The sequence below is a fragment of the Fistularia commersonii genome, chromosome 23 (assembly GCF_037954325.1).
Source record: "Fistularia commersonii isolate RoL2024-O1a breed Wild chromosome 23, RoL_Fcom_v1.0, whole genome shotgun sequence".
Classification (NCBI taxonomy): domain Eukaryota; kingdom Metazoa; phylum Chordata; class Actinopteri; order Syngnathiformes; family Fistulariidae; genus Fistularia; species Fistularia commersonii.
Genome location: NC_141306.1, coordinates 12,541,800 through 12,569,151, shown reverse-complemented (window position 1 = coordinate 12,569,151; position 27,352 = coordinate 12,541,800). Strand labels below are relative to the sequence as shown.

The 27,352-nt window shown below is 42.1% G+C and overlaps 2 protein-coding genes across 2 annotated transcripts; one reads left to right on the top strand and one right to left on the bottom strand.

Moving 5' to 3' along the window:
- The first annotated feature begins 51 nt into the window (after positions 1 to 51).
- Positions 52 to 2,474, top strand: LOC147221062 (phospholipase A2-like). Its single transcript, XM_086170670.1, has 4 exons — positions 52 to 424; positions 972 to 1,119; positions 1,207 to 1,340; positions 2,216 to 2,474. Exons 1-4 carry the CDS (start codon positions 370 to 372, stop codon positions 2,332 to 2,334), a joined length of 456 nt encoding a protein of 151 aa, XP_086026796.1. The 5' UTR covers positions 52 to 369; the 3' UTR covers positions 2,335 to 2,474.
- Positions 2,475 to 7,201: 4,727 nt separating this feature from the next.
- ppp1r3c2a (protein phosphatase 1 regulatory subunit 3C2, duplicate a) lies at positions 7,202 to 10,381 on the bottom strand. Its single transcript, XM_086170735.1, has 2 exons — positions 10,133 to 10,381; positions 7,202 to 9,073 (listed from the first exon to the last, which is right to left on the bottom strand). Exons 1-2 carry the CDS (start codon positions 10,144 to 10,146, stop codon positions 8,074 to 8,076), a joined length of 1,014 nt encoding a protein of 337 aa, XP_086026861.1. The 5' UTR covers positions 10,147 to 10,381; the 3' UTR covers positions 7,202 to 8,073.
- Between the last annotated feature and the right edge of the window lie 16,971 nt (positions 10,382 to 27,352).

Sequence of the window (27,352 nt, the reverse complement as noted above, 5' to 3'; positions counted from 1 at the left end):
TGTCTTTTCTCAGTGTTTGACAATGGTGAATTTTAATCTAGTAAAGTGCAACTGGCACCGATTTAAGATTTTTATTGATCTGATTTCTATAATTCATCTAATGACCTCGTCCTTGCCCCACAACTGACCAGTCCTACCAGTATCCTCCTGGATCCCCATCCAGAGGACCCTCTGGGAGCCAAACCCATGCCACCACCAGCTGTCTGGAATAGAGTTCTTATCTCCTGGTGGCGCTGTTTGTTGGCGCCGTCAGCTGTGTGTTCCCGCGTGGTATGAACTGCTGACCTGGCAGACGTTCAAGGTCCCCAGACGTATAAAACAGACCCGGCCAAGACTAAGCCACGGACGGGGACCTTCAGAGGGGACAGGATGAACACGCTTAAAGCACTCATTTCATTGGTCGTCTGCGTCAGCGTCGCTGTCGGTGAGTTTTTGAATACTGAAACACCTGAATGCCAAACAGGGCCGGTTCTCCTGAACCGGGAGACGCGCAGAAAATGTCTCAATCTGGGAAGCAAGTTAGAAATATTGCAAACATACTAAAAATGACCGACACGTCGAATCCACTTCAAACTTGGATTCAAACTTCAAATTATTCGTCTGTAAGCATAATTGCTTTATTTTTAAGATCATTTATCAAGGTCTTGTGTGTCCAGTTTTCTTTCTTTAAATGAAACAGTGAATTTCATGTCTTTTAGATAATTTCCAACACATATCGATATCATTTATTGCTGGTTTTATTCATTCAAAGTTATAACATTTTAACACAAATATTCATTTTTACACTAGAATGATGAAAAAAAACCTCATGGTTTATATGGAATCCACTCACTAATGTAATTTCAGTGACAGATCAGATTAAATCAAATCCAACATTCAAGTCTGGAGCTTTTATCTATTTTGTATTTGTAAGGTGTGTTGAATTGTTTTTTTTCTTTTGTGTGTGTACGTGTGTGTGTGTGCACTCCAAGCCCGGCCCAAGGATGAGTGGGCTCTCAACCAGTTCCGGAGGATGATCCTGTGCGTGATGCCTGATTCCTGGCCCGTCTTGGACTATGCTGACTATGGCTGCTATTGCGGGAAAGGGGGTTCCGGGGCGCCTGTGGATGACCTGGATCGGTGGGCGGAGCCTTTTATCCTCTTCAAATGACCGAACAGGAGACAAAAAAGGGCAAGGTTTGATCAGCGGTGCCGTCTGTTCTGCAGATGCTGCCAGGTGCACGACCAGTGCTACAGCAGTGCCATGCAGCACCCCGAGTGCTGGCCCATCTTCGATAACCCCTACACCGAGTTCTACGACTACAAATGTGACAAAGCCAACAAGAAGGTCACTTGCACTGGTACGTGAAGGGGCATCCATGTGTGGGTTAGCTGAGGGCAAATATAAAGATAACTGGAAAAAGAACAAACCCGTTCGTTCCGAGGTTGGTAAATCTAAAGATACCAAGATAAGAATATCTTCAGACAGGCTTCCTATTGAACATTCATTTTTTGTTACTTGTTGTGATGGATCAAATTGATTTATTTTGAAAATCCAACAAGAGGGTTATTTTTTCATCTTATCCAGCAAACACACCATGACTGTGCGATATTTACTGCATTTTTAAGATAAGATAAGATAAGATAAGAACAACTTTATTAATACCGAAGGAAATTGTTGTGCCAGAGTTACAGAAAATATAACAGTAATAGATAATAAAAAGAAAAAGGCAGAATTAGAAATAAAAATAAACTATAAAGTGTCTTAGTAAACAAGTGATAAAACTATAAGTGTCTTAGTAACAAGTGAGGTAAGGAGTGCACAATAGTATGATAAAAGGAAAAATTGTAGTGTAGCTGTTATGAAATGAAATATTGCACAGTTCTGAATATTGCACAGTGAAATGAAATATTTGAATTATATGATTCTGTATGTTCAAAGATAAAGAAAAAAGAAAACGAATTTCAGCCCAAATTGAGATGATTGAAATACTAAAAATGAAAATAATTTTACAGTGAATTCACTGCAGTAACTGTACTTTTAACGACACAGTCTCCACACATTAGAGTGTAATGTTTTTCTAAGTACAAGTACTCCAAATTAAGTAATTTGCAGCACCATTTTCATAAAATAGCAAATGACTTTATGTTCTATTTTAAGCTAGATTGGGATCCTTGCTTTTAATATATCATATGAAACAAGGTCCAGTCAGGGATGCCTATTTCTGTCTCCTAGGCAAAAACGACGAGTGTGAGATGTTCATCTGCGAGTGTGACCGGAAGGCAGCCGAGTGCTTCTCACACTCACACTGGAACCCTGAGCACGAGCACCTGCCGAGCGACCGCTGCCACTGAAAGCCCCGCAAACACAATCCAATAAAGTCTTTACACCAAAATGTCCAAGCAAATGTACATTTGCAGCATAGAGTCATTTATGTCCCGGGACCTTTAACCCACACTCACGGTTTACATGCGCTTATTTTAACTGTTTACTCAGAGAAGACTCAACATGCATGCATATTTGTGACATTTGCAGGGTTTTTTCCGAGACTCATATTCCTGTTAGTCATTCATTTCACATGCATTCTTTAAGAAAAACAAGTATTGAAAGATAAAGTAATGAAAGCAGAGCACGGCTTCGTATTTCCCGCTCATTCACGCTTCACTCTGAGACCTGCATTCCTTTTTGTTAGATGTCATTCATTTCACATATACTCTTTAAGCCCTGTGACCCTACTTTGGATAAGAAGCGGAAGATGGATGGAAATATTAAAAGAGGAAGTGATGAAGGCAAAGCATGGCTGCGTATTTCCCACTTATGTTTCGCTCATCTCATTCCTGCTGACTTTGAGTTTGGCTGTTCACTTGTAAAAAGCAATTTCACCATTACATTACATTACATTACATTTGGCAGACGCTTTTATCCAAAGCGACTTACAATAGAGGATATAAGGACTGCAAATAACACTTGCAAATACAAGATGCACCAGAAGCTAATGTGCCCGAATTCTCTCTAAAATGCAAAGAAATAAAATCTTCGTAAAGGTTTTGGGGGGGGAAGTGCCGTATCAAGATTGCCGACAACTCAGAAAGCGTTTGCAAAAAAAAAAAAAAAACATTCACGCATTTTAAGAGAAAGGATTCTGACAAGAAGCTCTTGCAGATGCTGGGCTCATGGATGCTACCAAAGATGTTATGAATCATTTCTGTGAGCTATAAAGGGCAGTATTTTTAATATGTAGATATAACAGATCAAACTCAGTGAAGAAAATTCCTCCTGAGCAGATCGAGACAAAAATACCAGATGAGCGACCTCTATGTTACCAACCAATCTGGTTTCTGTGGACGGTTTTCTGATGCTAATTGCAGGCTGAGGTTAAAGCCAGGCATGAGATCACCTTCAATGGGGTGATGTGTCTCTCTGTGGGCTGGGAGCCGGTATCCAGCCAACCAGCAAGGCAATGATCAATTCGTTTCATTCTTCACCAGGCACCCAACGATGAGGGTGTCACTTCCAAAGAAACAAAGAAATGCATGAATATTTGAATTCCACCGCATTATATTTAATTCACTGTCCGCAGTTACACCCGTCTTTCAGTCATTGTTTACACCCTGACATCACTGTGAGTGAGCTGAGTGTTGAGTCAACCAGTGACATAACCGCTTTTTGACCTTTTTATTGTCTCATTCAGTTATACATACAGCACAACATCAGCAAAATTTGACCACTGCATTTTATCAGTCATAACCAAACCAGAGCAAAGGACGGGTACTTAGGGGGTTCGGTATCTTGCTCAACAAGACTTTGACTGGCTAGGGAGAGAATGAAGGAAATCAAACCAGGAATGTTCGGTTCCAAGGACGACCACTCTAAGCCCCTGAGCCACGCCTCCCATGGACACAGAAATACCATGTAATACCATGTAAGACAGGCTTTCTACGTCATTGTATGAGGACATTACCTTTAACCCCTCATTGCTTACATGCGCTTATTTAACTCAACCGAGAGAGGATACATCACGCACTCATATTTGTGATATTTGCACGGTTTTGTCTGAGACCTGTATTCCTTTTTCTTAGATGTCACTCATTTCACGTATGCTCTTTAAGCCCCCGTGACCCTACTTCGGATAAGAAGCGGAAGATGGATGGAAATATTAAAAAAGGAAGTGATGAAGGCAAAGCATGGCTGCGCATTTCCCACTTGTTCATGTTTCGCTCATCTCATTCCAGCTGACTTTGGGTTCAGCAGTTCGCAGATAAAAAAGCAATTTCACCAGAAGCTAATGTGCCTGAACTTTCCCCAAAATGCAAGGAAATAAAATTAAAGGTCTTTGTAAAGGTTTGGGAGGGATTAAGATCAACAATTTTCTTCAGGAAAAATAAAGTTATTCTTCGTCTTATTCTTATTCTTATTCTTATTCTTATTCTTATTCTTATTCTTATTCTTATTCTTATTCTTATTCTTATTCTTATTCTTATTCTTATTCTTATTCTTATTCTTATTCTTATTCTTATTCTTATTCTTAAGATTGTCAGCAACTCAGAAAGCAGTTGCAAAAACACGTTCAAGCGTTTAAAGAGAAGGATGCTGAAGGATCCTGCTGCCAAAGATGTTTTGAACCATTTCTCCGAGTACTAAAGGTCAATGTTTTTATTATGTTGATATAACCGATCAGAGGGGAAATTTCCCCGGTAGACCGAGACAAAAATGCTAGACCAGCACCTTCTATGTTACCAGCCAGCCTGATTTCTGCAGCTGGTTTTCCAATGCTAATCTCAGACTGATAGACATGAGATCACCTTCGATGGGGCGATTCGTCTCAACAATGAGGGTGTTGCATCCAAATAGATATTAATGTTTAATTCACATTCTGCAGTTGCACCTGTCTTTCAGTCATCTTTTACACCACCACATCACCATGGGCGATAAAGGTGTTGAGTCAACCAGTGACATAACTGCATCAACACAGTTTGTGCCTTAGTCTTGGAGCTATTGACAAATATCAGTGTCTCCATGGATACAGAAACATCGTGTCTAGAACAGCTTCCTTCCTCTACTGTTTGATCTCTCCTCACCGACACTTCACTATTAACCCTGATTTCTTTCCCTCGATGGTTTTAATGTACTAACTGTCTCACCTTACAGCGGCCACAAGTGCTAATGCCTCAGGTCGTCAACCAGTGAGTCAGACCAAAGCGATTTGAACCCAGATTAAACTTGCTCATTTGAGTTGAACTCCAGATGATTGGATGACCTTTTGAATAATAGTGGCAGAATCCCCGATGTCCCAGAGGACATTGGGACACACCTTGTGTTTAGACAAATGTTTCTCCTCACACACCAGCAGGGACTTGATGACATTGCCTGAACTTTCAACTGTAGAAGCAGAACCGATGTCCTCCTTCTGCTCCGGTGCAGAGTTTGTTTACACTCTGCACTGAACCCAATGTCCTCGTTGGAGCACTTGCTATTTCTTTCTTTTAAAAGAGATCCTCGGTGACAAAGATGCTATTGTCCTATGTGATCAACATTTGTATCAGTTACATAAAATTATAATAAAATCTCTCAACATATCTTAGTTTGTATAAAATTATAAAAAAAAAACATAATTTCACTCACAGGCTACCATTGTTTATGTCACAACGCTGTGACATCATGAAGTTGACTTGGACTGTCCCATTCATCACCTGTGCAACACCTCTCAATACACCCGAGAGAGGCGTGGGCGGGGAGGATAGCGCTGAAGACATAAGTTAAAATGAGATTTAAAATTAGATTAAGAATGGAGATGAACAAAGACACAAAGAGGCAAGAGCGGCAACTGCATTACTATACAAACAGAGAGAGCATCCATTTTAAGGAGCTCCACTTTTCGTCATTGGCTCTTCATAAAAACTAGCATCACCTGTGAGCTCTTTCCACAGCTTGGGTCAGCTAAATGCATCAATAACACATTGCGCTATGAGAGAAACAGTAAAGCATATTTATGATATTACTCCTCCCAGGTGGGGGTCCCCTATAAACTTCTTCATTGTCAAAACTTGGATCCAGTTGATCCCAAACAGTCCGTTGAAATCTACTTAACCCTCATGCGATCTTAATATTGTGTTTACTCCCCTCGGCCTACGGGTAAAAAATGACCCATACGACAATCTTTGTACCCTAATGGTGTACAGCCCACATGGAAACATAAACAAAAAAAGAAGTATCACTTTTTCTAATTATGGGGTCTCTTTAGGAAAAGTCATAAAATTTCAGGTTGGAAAAAAATAGGTTAAGGTGTTTTTTCTACAGCTAAACATGGTAGTGGGTCACTTTTGACCCGCAAGACAACACAAGGGTTAATGATAATATTATTATTGATAACTGCCTGCTTTGACATTTTAAGTTGACTTTTCTGGAAAGTTTTCTGGAATTGTTGCCAGTTTTTAGTTTTCATCATCAACTTTATAAAGTCTAAGAAGCTAGAACTTGAACATAGTGCTGCAGGGTGGGCAGGTTAGACAGCAATAAAAATAGGAAATCTAAAATACCAGTCAACGTACAGAAGGGCGCGGGAAACAACAATCACTAAAATAGGGAGAAAAGGTAAAATCATCCTCCGAGGCAAATAATCCACAGGAATGACGCCATGGTGGGAAAAGGCTGCCTTCCTGAAAGAGAAAATGAATCCGTGTGTCATTTCTCTTGTTTGTGTGTTTTTACCTCCTTGGGAACATGAAAACCACCTAGTAGTCCTAGTGAATGAAGGCTGCTTCAGGCTCGTGCACACGGACCCAGGAGATGCACGTGACATCACTCAGGTGTCACGACCCCAGCAGGTGGAGGTCGGGTGTGGCTGACTAAGACCAATATATAAAAAACGGAGCACATACAGACTTAAGAGTATCCAATGACGCCGCCCTTACATGTGTCAACAAGTCTATGCTGTAGCCTCATTGCGGGTTGCCGTGGCAACATACTCTCACGAACCTGATCGCATACTTCCCAAGGAGCGTATTGTCAGACTCTTCCAAGCAGGTCGGGGAGTGTTTTTGCGGTGAGCTCGGCTGCCGGCAACACCTGCTCCACATCTTGTTCACGAAGACTATGTTGTGACTCATTGTCTGGTATATTTGTGTGTGTGTGTGTGTGTGTGTGTGACACACTGTGCGAACAGACAGGAGGTATTTGAGCTGAGTATAACATATAGAATGGCATCATGAGGTTAAAGGTCATGATGACCAGAATCTTCTTTATTTTAATCATTCATGACTTTTCAAACTCATAGCCAGGTATTGGCACAAGGATGTCAGGTTTTCGGTTGTTCCATCATCCATTGGATTGGAACCAGCAGTGAATCACTCTGCGGCAGGTACTGACATGCAATTGGCCATGATTGAAATGGTTGCTGATCATTAAAAAAAAATGTAACCAGATTATTTTTTCCTTTTTTTGCTTAGATGCAACCTGTGATTTTGCCAATCAGCACATACCACTTCGAAGAGCACATGCCAACCCACAAGGCAACATGTGAGTCTGTGGAAGTTTTAGCAGGTAGTTGAAGAAAATAGTAGTAGAAGTAGTGGCATTCTATACTACCAGAGGTATATAAGAAAAAAATAAAATATACTCACAGTCCATGAGGACATGATATTTATTCAGGTTCAATATTATGAATTGAGGTCAAAGAAGTTAAAACTGCATTGAAAATGAAAATAAGTGGAACCTCAGATCTCAGGAGGCTGGCTCAAAACTTGAAACGTAAATTTAACACATTTGGGGCTCCTAATGTTATGAAACAGGATCTGGTTTGAATTCAACGGCATTGCCAACAGAAGTTTCAGCGTTGATCAATCTGTGGATGATGAAACATCTGCAGGAGGATGACAGCAGGAACTGAAGCCTCTTCAAAGATCTTTTCACATTTCACAGGGTCCTGGTCGGTCTTTCCACACCGAGGGAATGTAACCAAGAGATAAAACAAAAATGTCTTTTCAAGTGTGGATTAAATGAGAGCATTGGTCGAGCGTTTGCTCCTCATACAGCAGCCATGAGCGGGGGGCGGGGTTTATGAATGGCAGCTTGCTAAGCAGTTCCTTCACCCAAAGTCAATTGTCCTGCAGATCCCATTGGTTTTCTGTGCACGAATCAACGTAACAAGTCTGATAGGCAGAGCTTGAGGTTCTGCCCGACTCGCCGCAGTGCTGAGCGGGGTTCTGGGCACCGCACCGGACGTTCCACGACTGCAGCCACTGTGGAAGGGCCGGGGGCAAAATGTGGTTGTCCACGTACACCCTGTAGTTCTGGCCCTGGTTGTCGTCCCAGTGCTGTCCAGATCCGGGCCCTTGCCCTCGCCCCAGCCTGAAGAAGATGCAAAACTGAATCCCGTCTTCTGGATCGATATTCTTGGGCAAACTTAGGTCAAAGGTGAAAATGTCCGTGTCTGTGGCCCTGAGCCGATGCTGTTGCAGGAACGCGCAGGGAACATCTCGGTGGCTGCGCCAAGAGTCAAAGGTCACACGGACACGCACAGCCTTTTCGGGGCTGGTGTGCAAGACACGCACTCTTCCACACAGCATGTTTTTCAAAACTTTGCAGCTTTCCAACTGGACTCTTGTGTCTCGAAGGCGGGTCAGGAAACAGTTCAGATCCAGTAGCGGCGGCGGGAAGCCGAGGCGTAGCTTGGGGCGCTGTGCTTTGTCCGTGGTCAGAGGTTGGCCTGGGTAGGAAATCGGGGGGGTTTTGAACAGTGGAGAAGAGGACGGAGGAGAGGGATTCTCTGGGATGAAAAGGTGGATGACGGTGAGAGCCAGACCCTTTGCGTCTGCGAATACCACCCTCTTTTTGTTTGGGGAGCTGCCACTGTTGCCGCTGCTGCCGACCCTGCGTAAGCAGCTTCGGGACCCGGGATAGGGTGAGGAGTAGGAGGTGGAGGAGGAGGAGGGGTGCAAAGAGTGGAAGCTGCTTCTCATCGGGCCCCTGGCAGGTTGAACGTGGTACGGCGTGGGTTTGAGAGAGGACGATGCCAGCAGGTCGTAGACAGGTTTCTGTCGGCCGAGGCTCAGACACATGTTGGGCACCGGGTGGCTGCCTAAGGCGTGGAGAACTCTGGGAAGGGAGACGGAGGGACGCAACTTCAGAACGTCGTTTATCGCACAAACACAAACATTACAAGCAGGTCAGTTTCATTCATAAATTTTACCACAAAGAAGCCACTTCATTCTTTTACAAGTTTTGTATTCAAGTATAATTCAAGTATTGTATGATCAGTGTTAGATATTTAAAGCTTTCGAGAGTACAGGGAAGAAGATAGATGAAAATGTATTTACACTGCTCAAAAAAATAAAGGGAACACTTAAAAAACACATCCTAGATCTAAATGAATGAAATATTCTTATTAAATACTTTGCTCTTTACACAGTTGAATGTGCTGACAACAAAATCACACAAAAATTTTACAACCTTTGACTAGTATTTACAAGATTGGCATTCTTACCTTTCATAGCAGCAGTTTAACCCTCTTATTATGTTAAGGGTCAATTTGACCCTTAACATAATAAGATGGTTAACAGGATATTTAACAGGACTTCCATGATAATCCTAATTCAATCTGTAGTAAACTTCCAAAATAATATTACTAATGATTATTTAATATTACTTGCGTTTAATTCAGTATATACAAAACATACTACTGATATTATATCATATATACACTGCTCAAAAAAATAAAGGGAACATTTAAAAAACACATCCTAGATCTAAATGAATGAAATATTCTTATGAAATACTTTGCTCTTTACACCGTTGAATGTGCTGACAACAAAATCACACAAAAATGATCAATGGAAATCAATTGTATCAACCCATGGAGGTCTGGATTAGGAATCACACTCAAAATTAAAGTGTAAAAACAAACTCCAGGCTGATCCAACTTTGATGTAATGTCCTTAAAACAAGTCAAAATGAATCTGTGTTGCTTCCTGAGTGGACACTATGATTTCACACAAGTGTGATTGACTTGGAGTTACATTGTGTTGTTCAAGCGTTCCCTTTATTTTTTTGAGCAGTATATTTTTATTGGATGTGTTCATTCATTGGATTTTACTCGATTGATTGGATTATTTTGCTGTATTTCTGAATTTGCTCTGAAAATCAAGCCAAACTCACCTGGTGCAGTTCATTTCCTGTTTCTTTTCTTCGATCTCAGAGGAATCCAGCTGCTTTACAAAGCTCCGGCAGCGGAGATGCAGGATGGACGAGATCCCGAGGCAGCGGGTTCAACACCAGCTCGATGAACATGTACAGGGCTGAGCGGGTATCAGATCCAACAAAAGAAAGGAAAACAACAGAAAGGTGAGTCGTAAAAGACAAATGAGACACAGATGCTCGGAGAGGGAGCAGCTCCACTGCCTGACTCTCAGGTCTGGGGTTGGGAGAAAAGGCTTGTTTTGGAGTAACTCCAAATCTGTCAAACCCTCCTCGCAAGCCCCACCCCTGAACTCCCTTCTCCCAAGCCCTGCCCCAATGCTGGTTCGCTTCCATTGTCGACAAGAAGCATCTTGCATACCTTATTTACCTCTTTTAATCCTTTTCAGTTTCATAAATGCATGGCCATCATAATGCAGCCTCAGGGCGGCACTGGCCCGTGCCTCTCCAAGCCTGCCTTGGGGGGGCACGGAGCAGTGTCTCCCTGTGCCGGTCCCAAGCCCGGATAAATGCAGAGGGTTGCGTCAGGAAGGGCATCCGGCGTAAAACTTTTGCCAAAACCAAATATGCGAGTCAACCAAAACTATACCATACCGGATCGGTCGCGGACCGGGTGAACAACGACCGCCATTGGTACTGATGACCTACAGGGTACTAATGGAAATTGGGCTACTGTGGGTCGAAGAACAAGAACAAGAAGAAGAGGAGGAGTGCGTGTTCGGAAGCAGAGAGAGAGGAGGAAAGGAAAGAGCCTGGGACTGAGAATTGGGACTTTGAATATTGGGACTATGACAGGAAAAGGTAGAGAGTTGGTGGACATGATGCAGAGAAGGAAGGTGGATATACTGTGTGTCCAGGAGACCAGGTGGAAAGGTAGTAAGGCTAGAATCTTAGGAGCAGGCTTTAAGTTGTACTATTATGGTACTGACAAGAAGAGAAATGGAGTAGGAGTTATCTTGAAGGAGGAGTTTGTTAGGGACGTCCAAGAGGTGAAAAGAATGTCAGATAGACTTATGAGTCTGAAACTGGAAATTGAAGGTGTGATGCTCAATGTTGTTAGCGGCTATGCCCCGCAGGTGGGATGTGAATCTGAAGAGAAGGAGAAGTTCTGGAATGAGTTAGATGAAGTGATGCAGAATATTCCCAGAAATGAGAGAGTGGTCATTGGTGCAGACTTCAATGGACACGTTGGTGAAGGCAATTGAGGGGATGAAGAAGTGATGGGCAGATTTGGTATCCAGGATAGGAATGCAGAGGGACAGATGGTGGTAGATTTTGCAAAAAGGATGGAAATGGCTGTAGTGAACACCTTTTTCCAGAAAAAACAGGAACATAGGGTAACTTATAAGAGCGGAGGTAGGAGCACGCAGGTAGACTACATCTTGTATAGACGAGGTAACCTGAAAGAGATCAGTGACTGCAAAGTAGTTGTAGGTGAGAGTGTAGCCAGACAGCATAGGATGGTGGTTTGTAGGATGACTCTGGTGACAAGGAAGATGAAGAGGACAAAGGCAGAGCAGAGGACAAAATGGTGGAAGCTGAAAAGGGAGGAGTGTTGCATGGTTTTCAGGGAGGAGTTGAGGAAGGGTCTGGGTGGTCAGGGTGAGCTTCCAGATGATTGGACAACTACAGCTGGTGTTATCAGGGAGACAGGTAGAAGAGTACTTGGTGTGTCATCTGGAAAGAAAGTAGATAAGGAGACTTGGTGGTGGAATGAGGAAGTGCAGGAGTGTATACAGAGAAAGCGGTTAGCGAAGAAGAAGTGGGATACTGAGAGGACTGAAGAGAACAGACAGGAGTTTAGGGAGGTGCGGCAAAAGGTAAAGATAGAGGTAGCAAAGGCAAAACAAAGGGCTTATGATGACTTGTATGCTCGGTTGGATAGTAAGGAGGGTGAGAATGATCTATACAGGTTGGCGAAACAGAGAGATAAAGATGGAAAGGATGTACAACAGGTCCGGGTGATTAAGGACAGAGAGGGGAATGTATTGACAGATGCTAGAAGAGTGATGGGAAGATGGAAAGAGTACTTTGAAGAGCTGATGAATGTGGAAAATGAAAGAGAGGCAAGGGTAGAAGAGGCGACTATTGTAGACTACAAAGTAGCAAAAATGAGTAAAAGTGAAGTGAGTAAGGCATTGAAGAGGATGAAGAGTGGAAAAGCAGTTGGTCCTGATGATATACCTGTGGAGGTGTGGAAGTGTTTAGGAGAGGCAGCGGTAGATTTCCTGACTAGATTATTCAACAGGATCTTAGAGAGTGAGAAGATGCCTGAAGAATGGAGACAAAGTGTGATGGTGCCTATTTTTAAGAATAAAGGGGATGTGCAGAATTGTGGCAACTATAGAGGGATTAAGTTGATGAGCCATACAATGAAGTTATGGGAAAGAGTGGTGGAAACTAGACTGATAGCAGAAGTCAGCATTTGTGAACAACAGTATGGCTTCATGCCTAGAAAGAGTACTACAGATGCAGTATTTGCGTTGAGAATGCTAATAGAAAAGTACAGAGAAGGCCAGAGGGAGTTGCATTGCGTTTTTGTAGACCTAGAAAAAGCATATGACAGGGTGCCAAGAGAGGAGCTCTGGTATTGTATGAGGAAGTCTGGAGTGGCAGAGAAGTATGTTAGACTGGTGCAGGACATGTATGCTAGCTGTGAGACACTGGTACAGTGTGCTGTTGGGGTAACAGAGAAGTTCAAGGTGGAGGTGGGACTCCATCAGGGATCAGCTCTGAGCCCCTTCTTGTTCGCAATGGTGATGGATAGGCTGACAGATGAGGTTAGACTGGAATCTCCACGGACCATGATGTTTGCGGATGACATTGTGATCTGTAGTGAGAGCAGGTAGAGGAAAATCTAGAGAGGTGGAGGTATGCTCTGGAAAGGAGAGGAATGAAAGTTAGTCGCAGCAAGACAGAATATATGTGTGTGAATGAGAGGAACTCGGGTGGAGCGGTGAGGCTACAGGGACTGGAGATCAAGAAGCTGGAGGATTTCAGGTACTTAGGGTCAACAGTCCAGAGCAACGGAGAGTGCGGAAAAGAGGTGAAGAGACGGGTCCAAGCAGGTTGGAATGGGTGGAGAAAAGTGTCAGGGGTACTATGTGATAGAAGACTTTCAGCCAGAATAAAAGGAAAGGTGTACAAGACAGTGGTGAGACCAGCGATGATGTTTGGACTAGAAACTGTTACAATGACCAAAAGACAGCAGGCAGAACTAGAGGTTGCAGAGATGAAGATGTTGAGGTTCTCTTTGGGAGTGACCAGGATGGAGAGGATCAGGAATGGGTCTATCAGAGGGACGGCACATGTTAGATGTTTTGGAGAGAAGGTCAGAGAAGCCAGACTGAGATGGTTCGGTCATGTACAGAGAAGAGATAGTGAATATATTGGTAGACGGATGCTGAAATTGGAGCTGCCAGGCAGGAGGTCTCGAGGAAGACCAAAGAGAAGATTTATGGACGTAGTGAGAGAGGATATGAAGGTAGTTGGTGTGAGAGAGGAAGATACAGAGAATAGGGTTAGATGGAGAAAGTTGACTCGCTGTGGCGACCCCTGACGGGAAAAGCCGAAAGAAGAAGAAGAAGAAGATATGCATGGCCATCATACGAGATCCAGGTAGGTGTGAACAGAAACTCTTCAAAATCAGAGAAACTTTACTTAGCGTAGCGTAGCATCCGAGAGCAGATCCAGTATCTATGAATATATAAAATAAGTATATAAAATAGAGACAAATACAAATAAGAAAAAAATAAGGTGGTAGTTTTGTTGAGTGGACCTGCAGTTATCTGTGTCGGGGAGGAAGAGCAGGGGACACGGGAGGTAACCTTGTGGTGAGGAAGGTGCCAGAGGAGATGTTGTTCACGTGCACTCTGTGATCTGTTGGTGAGGAAACTGATGATCCATCGGGTGAGTAGGTGGTTGAGGTGGAAATGAGTGATCAGCTTCTCAGCCAGTATAAGGTATTGCAGGGTGCTGAAAGCTGAGAAGTCTGCCAACAGGAGCGTGACTGTGTTTTTTGGGGTGTCTCTGGATGGGGCATTAACCCTCATATTATGTTAAGGGTCAATTTGACCCATTTCACCCATTGACCCAATGGGTCAAATTGACCCTTAACATAGTATGAGGGTTACTGAAGATTTAGCATCATCCATCCCTCTGCGTGCCCGGTAAGGGAGTCAGAGAGGCTAACCCTTGGGTTCAGTTACTCTGGTAATGTGAGTTTTTACAATTTTCCCCAAGACCTTCATCACCAGAGAGTTGAGAGTCACAGGCCTGAGGTTGTTCAGGACCTTTGTGGTGCCCTTAACCCTTGTGCGATCTTAACATTGTGTTTCCTCCCTTTGTCCTACGGGTCAAAAATGACCCAAAAGACAATCTTTGTACCCTAGTGGTGTACAGCCCACATGGAAACATAAACAAAAAAGAAGTATCACTTTTTCTAATTATGGGGTCTCTTTAAGAAAAAAAAATTAAAATTTCAAAAGTTCAAAAGTTTCATAAAATTTCAAGTTGGAAAAAAATAGGTTAAGGCGTTTTTTGTTACAGCTCAACATGCTAGTGGGTCACTTTTGACCCGCAAGACAACACAAGGGTTAAAGTCTCATGTAACTTCTCTGCCCCGAGATTTCTTATGGAAGACAGAGAATGTGAAAAATGTAGACGGGGATTAACTTAGGCACAGTGTTCCTTTTTTGTTTGTTTTATCGCTATGATAAAATGAAAACAATCAGACTTACAGGAAAAAGCCCATCAAGCTGAGACAGGCCTTGAATGTATCACTCCTGCAGCTGCAGACGGAGGAAATCAAGCAGTCCGGATGTAGTTGACATCATTTTACAACCTTTGACTAGTATTTACAAGATTGGCATTCTTACCTTTCATAGCAGCAGTTTAACCCTCTTATTATGTTAAGGGTCAATTTGACCTATTTCACCCATTGACCCAATGGGTCAAATTGACCCTTAACATAATAAGATGGTTAACAGGATATTTAACAGGACTTCCACGATAATCCTAATTCAATGTGTAGTAAACTTCCAAAATAATATTACTAATGATTATTTAATATTACTTGTGTTTAATTCAGTATATACAAAACATACTACTGATATTATATCATATATATTATATATTTATATTGTGGCAGCTGTGTCATTTAAAGACATTGTTCAAATGAAATCTCTCTGTTCTCCAGGGGCACCAGACATTAGTTGCTGGCCATCTGAGATCTTAGTGGTATATATAATTTTGAAAAAACTGATTTATATACATTTATAGAAGATATATTACAGGGGTAGTATTTTTTTGGATGAGTCTAAACAGAATTTTAGTCTAATAAACCTTCATTTGTCTCCCTTACATTGATGTTACATGTAAATCTCAGTATGACTTTTAAACCCCAGATGATGCTCTGGGTTAAATAAGCTTATCCTTTGGGTTCTCACCAGTTTATTGTATCATCAGCAGGAGATGTTGATGAACCAGTGTGATCCACAACTATCTGGTGAGGTCATACAGTTACATCACCTCTCTGCGCATTCCTTCTTCGGGTGTCAGCCGCCTTCACACGCTCACCTGTCTCAGCCGTCTCAGCCGTCTCAGACACTCATTCGTCTCACAACGCAGTCAAAACAAAATAGCCGGGAGGCTGACAAAGGTACCTTTGACTTTAACTTGGTTGAGCTCATTCCCACGATGCTGCGCTGATTGATGGACGGCTGATGGGTGTTTAACTTCATTTTCCTCTGCTGGCTCACAAATCCTTTTATCTTCTGTGAATAGTTTGAACAAGAAGATAATTAAACTGCAGTGATGAGCTTTGCTCAGTTGAAAGAACTCCTATTTAGTCGGCCAGTCGATGCTCAGAGTGCATTTTTTCGTGTCTGACAACGAAACCATTTGGTGACCATGATGTGCATACAGGGAGAACACAAGCCAGTGCAATCGGCGGGCATCCTCAGCATCCCAAGCTGTCCGCTAGGTAGATGTACAAATTGTATTTATCGATATTTCATTTTTATTTGGCATTTACAACACTGTTTGGGATCAATGAAGCTCAGTTAATTCATCATTGGTTTCAACTGCTCAGGCACAGCTGATATTGAGGCAAGAGGCAGAGTCTGACCTGTGCCGCGACTGCATGTCTTTCAGGATGTAGAAGAAAGTGAGGGAACCTGAAGAGAGCCTGAAGAGAGCATGAGGACCACAGTTGGGGAGAAGTAAGTTTAGGTACGGTGAGGGGGTTCAGTGTTTTGGGTGGTCTGGTCACAGAGGAGGAATATTTCCATCCACACGTGACGAACCCAGTTTGAAATTGCAATCAGATGTAAAGATTGCAGTGAGTGTTTTGGGGGAGGCTACGGCCTGGGGAGGGAATGAACAGGCCACAGTTCGCTGAATGAATGAAACTTATGTATGAAAAATAACAGAGGACAAATGATTCTTTACATTACATTACATTTGGCAGACGCTTTTATCCAAAGCGACTTACAATAGAGGACATAGGGACTTCAAATAACACTTGCAAATACAAGATACACAGGAAATATACAGAACAGTAAGCTTGGGTTAGTGAGGTTTTTTTTTTTTTTTTGACAGACATACGCAAACACACACACACACACACACACACTGCATAGATTCAAAGACTTATGTTCCCTTTCCTCCTAAGGCAATGGTGTGGGATCATCGCCAACTCTCCACCAAAAAAAAATCAACCCTGCTTACTTTTCATGCAAGCAGGCACACACCATGCATTTCTTTTCTTTTTACTCACCAAATGTATTCACGGTTACAGCAACACCACCACTCCCCAGGAGACAGCACTTACCCACAACCGTCAAAAAGCACTTGAATTATTTCTATCCTTATTTTATGCACAATATAGCCTAGAAAGGAGCCTCTCCAAAAGGTAACCTTCTGGTAACTTCTGGGGAAAATGTAATTGTACACTTCATCTTCTTCTTCTTCTTCTCCTTTTCCCTTCAGGGGTTGCCACAGTGAATCAACCTTCTCCAGCTAACCCTATTCGCTGTATCCTCCTCTCTCACACCAACTACCTTCATATCTTCTCACTACGTCCATAAATCCTCTCTTTGGCCTTCCTCTACACCTCCTGCCTGGCAACTCCACTTCCAGTATCCTTCTATCAATATATTCACTATCCCTCCTCTGTACATGACGGAACCATCTCAGTCTGACTTCTCTGACCTTCTCTCTAGAGTATCCAACATGTGCTCTTCCTCTGATAGATTCATTCCTGATCCTGTCCATCCTTGTCACACCCAATAAGAACCTTGGCAGCTTCATCTCTGTGACCTTCTAGCTCTGCCTCCTGTCTTTTCATAATTTTTACTGTTTCATCTCAAGGGTAAAATGTCAACGCAAGCCAAACTTTAAGAAATGGTCAAGTGTGATAAGAGTGACTCTGTGCTTCTGTTGTTTAGCCACAAAATACTGAGAAATCTCAGACCGCAGAGATCAGGAAAGAGACCCGGAGACACCATCAAAACACTGGATGAGGAGGTAGATAATTTGAAAACGGAGTTAAAGACATGTGAATGCATCAAACATCAACTTAAGGGAACTTAATTAGCTGCTGTTTTGTCAAGCTCTAAAGGGAAAACTAGAGCCCAACGAGTTGCTTGACCCAAAGGGAAGGAGCCACGTTGTTTTGTATCCCCCTATAGTAATGGTTCTTAACCTTGTTGCAGGTACTGAACCCCACCTGTTTTACATGCGCATTCACCGAACCCTTCTTTATTGGATCGAGGATCGTTTCGTTGATGGGTACAAAGAACAGGCAGAGTAGCCTTTTCATCGAATCTGGCTCCCTTCACCTTGAATCCAGCAAGCGCTATGTTCTTGTAGTTCCCATCTCCATGCAGCTGAAGGAAGCCTTCCCTTAGTTTTGCCGGTGCTGGACTAGAACTGCTCATCTGGTCTTTGCAAATCATGCAGTTAGGACATCGATTCCAATCACGTTCCCTCATACATGTGAATCCGTATTGCACGTATTCTTCCGACCGCTTTCTTTTTTCGCCCGACATAATTAGTATGAAGGGATTAAAATATTAAGAAAGAAATCACATGACGTACCATCACGACAGTCACAAGTTACTACAACTGAGCGCGCCAAAATCCCTGCAGCACGTATAGGCCAAGCTATGTAGCGTGATCACCTGCAGCCAGTGATGTCATCACCAATGTGTGTCTTGACCTCCGCCGAACCCCTGAGACTGACCCACCGAACCCCTGGGGTTCGATCGAACCCAGGTTAAGAACCACTGCCCTACAGTAATGCAGATGGGAGGAATTTTGAGTCATTCTGAGCCTGCCGCCTGGTTCCTATGACCCCACATGCTGAAGTGCAGGAACTGAAGACAACATCGCCACCCTGTCTGGTTCCCCCTGGCAGCCAAGACATGCTATGTCAAGCTTAGTCTGTTCCACCACCATTCCTCCTGATGCTGGGCAACAACAGCACGTTTGTCCTGCAGATGCTTGTGTGCATCACCTGTCAGCACCCCCTGTTGAGTCAGATTATTCCAGCACCTTCTTTGATGAAGAAGCAGAGACTACTCCATTACGTCCCCAAAGTGTGGATGGCAACCAGGGGATGTACAAAACAGCTAAACCTGAGGAACTGGGTGAGTCCCACAAAAGATTTGAAACGCCACAATCAGGTCAGCCTGGAGGCCATCATAAGGCAAATTGATTTGTACAATTGTTTCACATGCAATAAATTCATCCAGGTTGCCATTGTGAGTACTGTTACGCAAATTTCATCAAGTGACCAGACTGAGAGCCACAAAGAAGATGGATGGAATGCAATCCACGCATGGATTCAACAAGCTTCTCATGCAAGTGTCAATTGGACCAAAAGCTTCCACAGTTCTGAAAGCTGGGGAATCAGTGGCTGCCTAGACCACTCATTTCCGTAACAATGTTATACACTGTTCTGGCACTCCCGACCAGGATATACACTGCTCAAAAAAATAAAGGGAACACTTAAAAAACACATCCTAGATCTAAATGAATGAAATATTCTTATGAAATATTTTGCTCTTTACACAGTTGAATGCGCTGACAACAAAATCACACAAAAATGATCAATGGAAATCAATTGTATCGACCCATGGAGGTCTTGATTAGGACTCACACTCAAAATTAAAGTGTAAAAACAAACTCCAGGCTGATCAAACTTTGATGTAATGTCCTTAAAACAAGTTGAAATGAATCTGTGTTGCTTCCTGAGTGGACACTTGGAGTTACATTGTGTTGTTCAAGTGTTCCCTTTATTTTTTTGAGCAGTATAGGTATACCATTGTAGAGTGGGCCAGCAAACCTGTTGACCTACCAAGACTCATTGAAGCAGCAACACGCATCGAGAGCAATGTTGAAATGTAAGTCAGGAGACCAAATGACAAGAGCGCTGGAAAATCATTTGTGAAAATGGCTTTATTGACTGTACTGGTTGTTAAAATAAAATATGATATACCAAACAACGAGGAGGAGATGGTGTATGAAGCTACTGTGAATGTGCATTTTTTTTCAACTATGAATGAGCACAAATACTGACTATATCTATCCTCTGCACCAATGCGAAGCTTTATCAGCCAGAGTGATTGAGTTTTCCGCCCAGGAGGCTCCACCTTTGAGTATTTCTTACTCAACTCCACCAAACTAACATTTACCTACAATTAAAAGCTCCAGGGGCAGGGCATTGCTAATGAGCTATGCATTGCTAACCTTAAAAATGTGCTTATATTTGTTCGTAGACAGCAAAGATGAGTTGTGTTCAGCTTTGGCAGCCATCATAAATATTCATTCAAATATTTCCTCTGCAGTTATTACTGAATTGTTGTTTTTTTTTTACTTTCTTTGGAATGTGCACATTAATAAGTGAGTTTTCAGTTCGTGCATAGCGAGGCTATTCCAAACTGTTCAACGTGGACAGCATTAAATTGAATGACACTTTTATGAGACCCCAAATGCAAAGTTGAATGCGATTTTAAAATGATGTCCATTTTATATAACTGTGGTTTAGTTTAACCTTCCTGTCACCAGGGAGTTGTTAAAGGCCGCACTGGGAGTGGAGGGCTAGTTACCCAACCCACTAGTATTTCAGAAGCATGACACCCAAAGTAACCACAAAGATTGTAAAGAGAAAGCAAAAGATGGGCCTAATAGCACGAACTATATGGAAACAACGGTAACGGAAATGGACAAGGAGAACACCAGATCGTCAGTAAACAAGCCAAGCTTGAAGCCAAGCTTAACCTGTTGGAGAATATATACTGCTCAAAAAAATAAAGGGAACACTTGAACAACACAATGTAACTCCAAGTCAATCACACTTCTGTGAAATCATAGTGTCCACTCAGGAAGCAACACAGATTCATTTTGACTTGTTTTAAGGACATTACATCAAAGTTGGATCAGCCTGGAGTTTGTTTTTACACTTTAATTTTGAGTGTGATTCCTAATCCAGACCTCCATGGGTTGATACAATTGATTTCCATTGATCATTTTTGTGTGATTTTGTTGTCAGCACATTCAACTGTGTAAAGAGCAAAGTATTTCATAAGAATATTTCATTCATTTAGATCTAGGATGTGTTTTTTTAAGTGTTCCCTTTATTTTTTTGAGCAGTGTAATATGCTGGACATGTGAGGACAGGTTTGGTGAAATTATCCCGAACAGAGGACTACCCCAAGAGACAGAGGAAGGAGGGAGTTTGCAGAGTTGGATATCTCCAAGCACAGAAAAAAAGTAAAAAGAGCGAACAAGCAAGACCCTTTCAACCAGGCCAGACAGCTGCTGGAGGAGAAGAAGAGTAGGAAGCTTGAAGCCACCAAGGAGAAAATTGAACAGCCCCAACTTCCACCCCTGGCCCCAATGGAGTCCCCTACAAGCTCTACAAGACCTGCCCCAGAGTGCTAAAGCTTCAATGGTACCTGATGAGAACTGCCTGGAAGAAACAGCATATTTCGTCAGAAAGACAAAGGGCAGTAGAGGTCTTTATCCCCAACTGAAGTGAATTCCAAAGATATCAGCCAATTTAGAAATATTGCTCTGTTAAACGTAGAAGGGAAGATCTTCTTTGTATTGGTCCAAAGGATGAACACCTATCTGCTAGAGCAGAGGTCAGAAACCTGTGGCTTGAAAGCCAGATCTGGATCTTTTAATAATTGCATCTGGCTTGCAGATAAGTCTCCGCTGACATATCTTAACATGATAAGCCATAAATAATTCCACTTTATTTTATATTGCACCTGTTAAGTGTTGTGGATGGTTGGAGTCACTCCCAGCTGTAATTGAAGCTACGGGACGGTCCGACTTCAAAACTTATTTTTATTGGATAATGCGGCTGCCTAAACTAATTGTTATGAGATTTAGAAGTTAACCTCCCTCCTTTTAATAAATTAGTCAGCTTGCTAAATTTACACACAGCAAACCCTTCTGACTATGAGGATGGCAAAAAGAAAAAAAGATGATGAGTACTGTACATTTCAACAGGAATGGACAGAGGAATTTCACCTTTGTAGAGAAAGCAGGTTCTGCGATGTGTCTAATATTTGCTGATAAAATTTCATTTTTGAAATGTGCCTTACTTTTCCCTTGCTTTGGATGAGTCAGTAGACAACCCATTTATCCCAGGTCAGTGTGACTGCAAGGTATGCTGCTGGTGACACAATGCCTGAAGAAAGTCTTGCTGTTTTGCCAATGAAAGGGTCAACAAAAGGGGAGGATTTATTCAAGTCTTTCATCGAGTTCAGTAAAGACAAAAATCTACTGGTGGATAAACTTATTGTGGTGTGTACTGGTGGTGCTCTGTGTATGATGGGGAAAACCAGAGGATATGTAATGCTTCGTGAACATGATAATAGACCCCTTATTAAGTTTTCATCACGTTCTACATCAGGAGGTTCTTTGTGCTCAAATGTTCGGACCACAATCGAAATAAAACAGTAAATACAATGAATGCATGTAAATATATTCCGTTACAATCATGACGCAATATTCTAACACTTCAACCTGCAGACCAGCTGCAGGAACACGCTTCCTACAGCATGTGAGTATTGCTGTGTTGACCATGTTTGGCTCTACGTATGCATGTGAGCAGTCATTCTCACACCTGAATAACATCTAGACCAGGGATGTCAAACTCGAGGGCCGAGGGCCGGATCAGGGCGGCAAACAAGTTTAATTGGGCTTGCAAAGCTAAAAGGTACGAGATTTCAAGGGTGAATTGATCAATAGGTATATTAACAAAGGTTAATATGTCATGATTTTGCAAGTCCGACCCAAATGAGAATAGATTTTCCTCCGTGTGGCCCCTGAGCTAGAATGAGTTTGACAACTGTGATGTAGACAGTGGCGGGTTGTGCATTTTACACATAGGTCTTCTGTAATGAGAGATGAGATGAGATGAGAACAACTTTATTTATCCCGAAGGAAATTGTTGTGCCAGAGTTTCAAGTAAAAACATAACAGTAATAGATAATAGTGGAAAGGAGGAAGAATAAGAAATATAATGAAATATAAATTGTCTTCGCTGTTAGCAGTAACTACAAAGATTTGGTTTATGCATCGCAGATAAATAAATCATGTAGTTACAATAAATGCTTTCATAGCAAACAGCTGCGACACGTAAAAAGCACCAATAATATCCTCATAAACTTGAAGTATTATTTAGGAAAAAAGCAGCATTTTACTCACAAAAAATTCTGATCATTTGTTGACAAAATCCATCCTCCTTTCTTTCCTCAAAAAGAGTTCAACTATTCTGTCGAACAGATTATCCATGCGCTTCAGCTCCGTCAAGAAGTCTTATTTTATCGCCATTGAACCTAATGCTGAAAGTCGAGCTTGCCCTGTTGTATTCCTGGCATAAGGTTTAATTCGTTTTAGGGCTGAAAATGTCCGCTCGACAGAAGCAGTGGACACAAGGATGGTCATCGCCAGACACACTAATGTGTACAGCTGCCTCATGCTCTCACTTAGATTTTTCTGCTGAAGGAAGTCAAGGAGATCACTGGGAGATTCCTGCAAATTCATCCATGGCATACATTACTGTCACTTCTGTTTCTAGCCGAGTCAGATAGAAAAGTGTTCTGTGGCTCTGTCGGGAATTTTTTCTTGTATTCCCCAAACTTCTGGGGGCGGAGCAGCACAACCTGAGGAAAAACTATGAAAGGAAGTGAACAGACCATTTGGAATTATTTAATAAGTATTCGTGGACAAAATATAATTAACATCAGTGATTGAGATATTTTTTTAGGCCAGCAATGAAGGCCTTGCAGGCCCTGACGGCCCACCACTGCATCAAGACCAGGGGTCGGCAACCCGTAACACCCAAAGAGCCATTTGGACCCGGTTTCTTCGGAAAAGTAAACACTGGGAGCCGCAATTACTTTTTGACATTTAAAATTAAGGTACCACTGTTTATTACCTTTACACTTTGTATAAACAAGTGTGTAGTGTGTTGCTTCTGAAACTCACAAAGTATTACAGAGAAAATTAAATTTTATTTATGTAATGAACTCATTTTGAGCTTTGGGCTTTCAGAGCGTTTAGCGGAGCCTTGACCTGAATTTTAAAAATAAATTGGGAAAAAATCACTGTGTCAGTAAACAATAAAAAATAAATATTTGCAAAATATCTTCATGAATATTTATTTTACCTGGTTCATGGAACTTCTGCTCATAGCATCTGCAAATCGGGACTTTACCGGCTGGCGGGTATACCGGCTTCCGCGAGTATGACGTTATTTTGAGCGACGAAAAATAATAAATGTAATTTTATTTAATATTTCAAGATCACAATAATCTTCCAACTCAGAAGTAAAAGTTAAAAAAAGGAATTAACACAAATGAAATATACTTCAATTAAATTTTTATGACTTATTTTCCCAAGCCACTCTGAGCCACAGTGTAAAGATGAAAGAGCCGCGGGTTGCCGACCTCTGATCTAGACCAACCTACGATCGCGTTTTAACGAATGAAAGCCTCAACGCCTGCATGATGCTTCACCTCACCAAATATCAACCAGACTACAAAGCCATCAGCAAAACCATGCAGCACCACAAGTCACATTACAGACAGATCTGACTCAAAATGAAAACAATATTGAAATCTGACATGGTTCAGCTCCTGCGTCACCATGCTCAATGTTAAATGGTTCAAGGTCACTATCTATCCATCATATAGTTCTGAAATGAACTTTGCAGGAATTAACTCTCTCTTCTTCCTGAACAATGTCAAACAAAAATTAAAGTTAAACTGGGGAAACAAAGTGGTCTCTCTCATAAACAGGGGCTAAAGTTAAACAGTACCATTCAAAATTGAGCTTATTTCAATATCTGGCATCATGCCTTGAAGGCAGTACTTTCATTTAGTCCCTAATCCTTCACAAGTTCATGCAGTACCTTACCCTATCATGTTCTTAGGGACCTTCAGACAACTATTTAACTGCCAATAACCTTAACCTTGATTATTATATCGAGCACCCATTCCTTCAAAGCCTTGTTTATTTTGAACAAGACTTGAAAATGTTCAGAACTTCTTTTATTCAGTAGTTACAGTCAAAGTACAGTCAAAGTGCACACACTGTTTGGCCAGTCTCCATCACTGATCAACAGCCAAGTGGTGTTATGACTGCGTTTCTTCAGCTGACTTTATTTTCGTGTATTTCAGAGGCACCAGCATTTATGGATGTATGGATTAATGAATGTAAAGATAGCACATGCTATTGGATGTGATGATTACCAGAATTTACACACACGCGTGCACACACACACACACACACGGTTCATATAAATGGAAATAATTAATAGCTCAGTGATACACAATGAATCAAATAAGGCACATTTAAATAATTGTAGAATATAGGACATGAGGATGGCGGATGTGCTGCATTTGGATAGGCTTGGGAATTTTACAAATCTTATGATAATGTAACCATTGCACATGTATCATATTTCACAACATTTTTGTGTGTGTGTGATGCCACTAACATTTATAGTGAATTTTTTTGTAAATTTAATTGTGAATTTAATAATTCAAGTTTTGTTTCAGCAGGGGGCAGACCAGCGCTTTGCGTTGTCCCAGGACCGCCTTTGCAACAGTGACTGCTGCTTCACGGTTTCCCTCTTTCTGCTGAGCGGGGTTGACCAACAGACGTGACGTTACTCTGTTTGATTCATTTCTCTTGTTTACAAGATGGTGAAACAGTAATCTGAGTAAACAAACTGTGGGCACAATTTTAACATATTGTTCGTACTGAACACACAGAAAACAACATTGTTGGAATGGTGCAAGGATGTAATTGTGTGGCTAACAGCGTATTAGCTGATTAGCTGGTGCGTGGTGAGTGACGGTGCCACTCTGATGTGTTCTCAGACTGAGATGGTTTGGTCATGTACAAAGGAGGGATAGAGAATATATTGTTTGACGGATGCTGGAATTGGAGAAGAAAGAGAAGATCTATGGACATAGTGAGAGAGGATATGAAGGTAGTTGGTGTGAGAAAGGAGGATACAGAGAATAGGGTTGGATGGAGAAAGCTGATTCGCTGTGTCGACTCCTGGAGGGAAAAATCGAAAGAAGAAGAAGAAGAATATTCCATTTGTTAATCAATCCCGTCTCCCTCTTTCTTCTGAGCGAGGCTGATGAAAAGATGTGAAGCTACCCTTTCCGATTCATTTCTACTGTTTACAGACAGACATAAGCTGTTCACATGGTGCCAACTGGTACCTGTAACATTTGCTCAGTTGTCCCCCTGTGGTCAAGGGGAAGGAGCACTTTGACATCCTAGTTGCACAGGATTCGATGGACCACCTTCGAGAGGGGGAGCAGGTTGAATAGGTGGTGGACTGGGCGGGAGGAGTCAGACGTGGACATTAGCTTGTCTGGGGCAGAAGACGGAGGGTAGGGGCAGCTGATGAATTTCTCTGCTTTGCCGATCACCTTCTGCAGAGCTTTCTTGTCTGCAGCCAAACTTCCTGCAAACCTGCCTGTGATGCTGTATGCAAGTAGACTCGATGGTGTGGGGTAGAGGGACACCGGAAGGGTCTTCTGAGATGTGGTGACCCAGATATCTGAAGGATGTTGCTCTCTCCACCTGGTCTCCGTTAATATGGAGAAAAATGGAATCTACGCTTTTGTTGTGTTTAGCAGTGAGTTGTTGACCCGGTACCCCTCTGACGGAAGCTAAAGGTTCCGACAGTTGAACAAGTACCTGAGCTGTCTCAGTTGTTCTGACTTAACGTGTTCATAAAGTCACCAACACGCATATTTACAGTTTATGATGTCATGCAAGTTTGGCGAGTGTCAATGAGGTCATTATGTCAGAATGTGAGATGGGATAGGATATCATTTTATTAATCCCTATTATAAGGAACCCTGCCTTGGAGGACTAAAACCATTAATATGCTTTACTGTTTGTGTCATACTGCAATTTGTCGTTAATAAAGCGCGAATAATTGTTATTTCTTTAAAAATTGCAATTTATAATGCATACTTTAACCTAGGAGCACCGCACATTGCTTTACAGTTACAATACATGCTGGATTGACAACTTTTGCAGGTTGCTCGTTTTAACTTTAGCTTTCCATCACTGTTATCTTTCGTTCTGTACGGTATGGTATATATACTATTAATGCAACATAGTACTGCTTTTGGGTGTAATTTCAGTCAAAGGGAAACACAAGGACTGATGCTATTTTACACAGCTTACCTTGGGACAAGAAAAGCAGAAAGGAGTGGGGAAATTGCTTGTGGATGCACCAGCTGTGGCCGTGTTCTCACCCACTCCCTCTGGATGTGTTTGACTCATTTAGCTGAGCTAAGCTGTTGAAAGAGCTCAAGGATACTCAAATTTTGATACACAAATTTTTCAACCAGTCCCTTAATAGGCAAGGAACTTCATTCCATTGTGGTTTTTGTCCTGACTTCATCCACTTTAATACTGGTCACAAATCAATTCCTGCTGTCTCCTCCATTTAAGTGAGTCATTAAACTCAACACCTGAACCTTCCCTTCCAATGTGCTTATGCCCCCTCCATCAGCTTGGTGCCGCAGTTACTCCAGTTATTTTCACATGAAGAAGTACCTGTCGGGGTCGAGCTTCAGACCTGCTGCTAATATCCCCTGTAGAACCTGCTTCAAGGCCCCC

What these genes read in the sequence shown, in the direction of transcription:
- LOC147221062 (XM_086170670.1), top strand. Translation starts at nt 370, where the DNA reads ATGAACACGCTTAAAGCACTCATTTCATTGGTCGTCTGCGTCAGCGTC. An exon ending in CCTGTGGATGACCTGGATCG is followed by an intron (nt 1,120 to 1,206) that starts GTGGGCGGAGCC and finishes TCTGTTCTGCAG; the next exon opens with ATGCTGCCAGGTGCACGACC. An exon ending in CAAGAAGGTCACTTGCACTG is followed by an intron (nt 1,341 to 2,215) that starts GTACGTGAAGGG and finishes TCTGTCTCCTAG; the next exon opens with GCAAAAACGACGAGTGTGAG.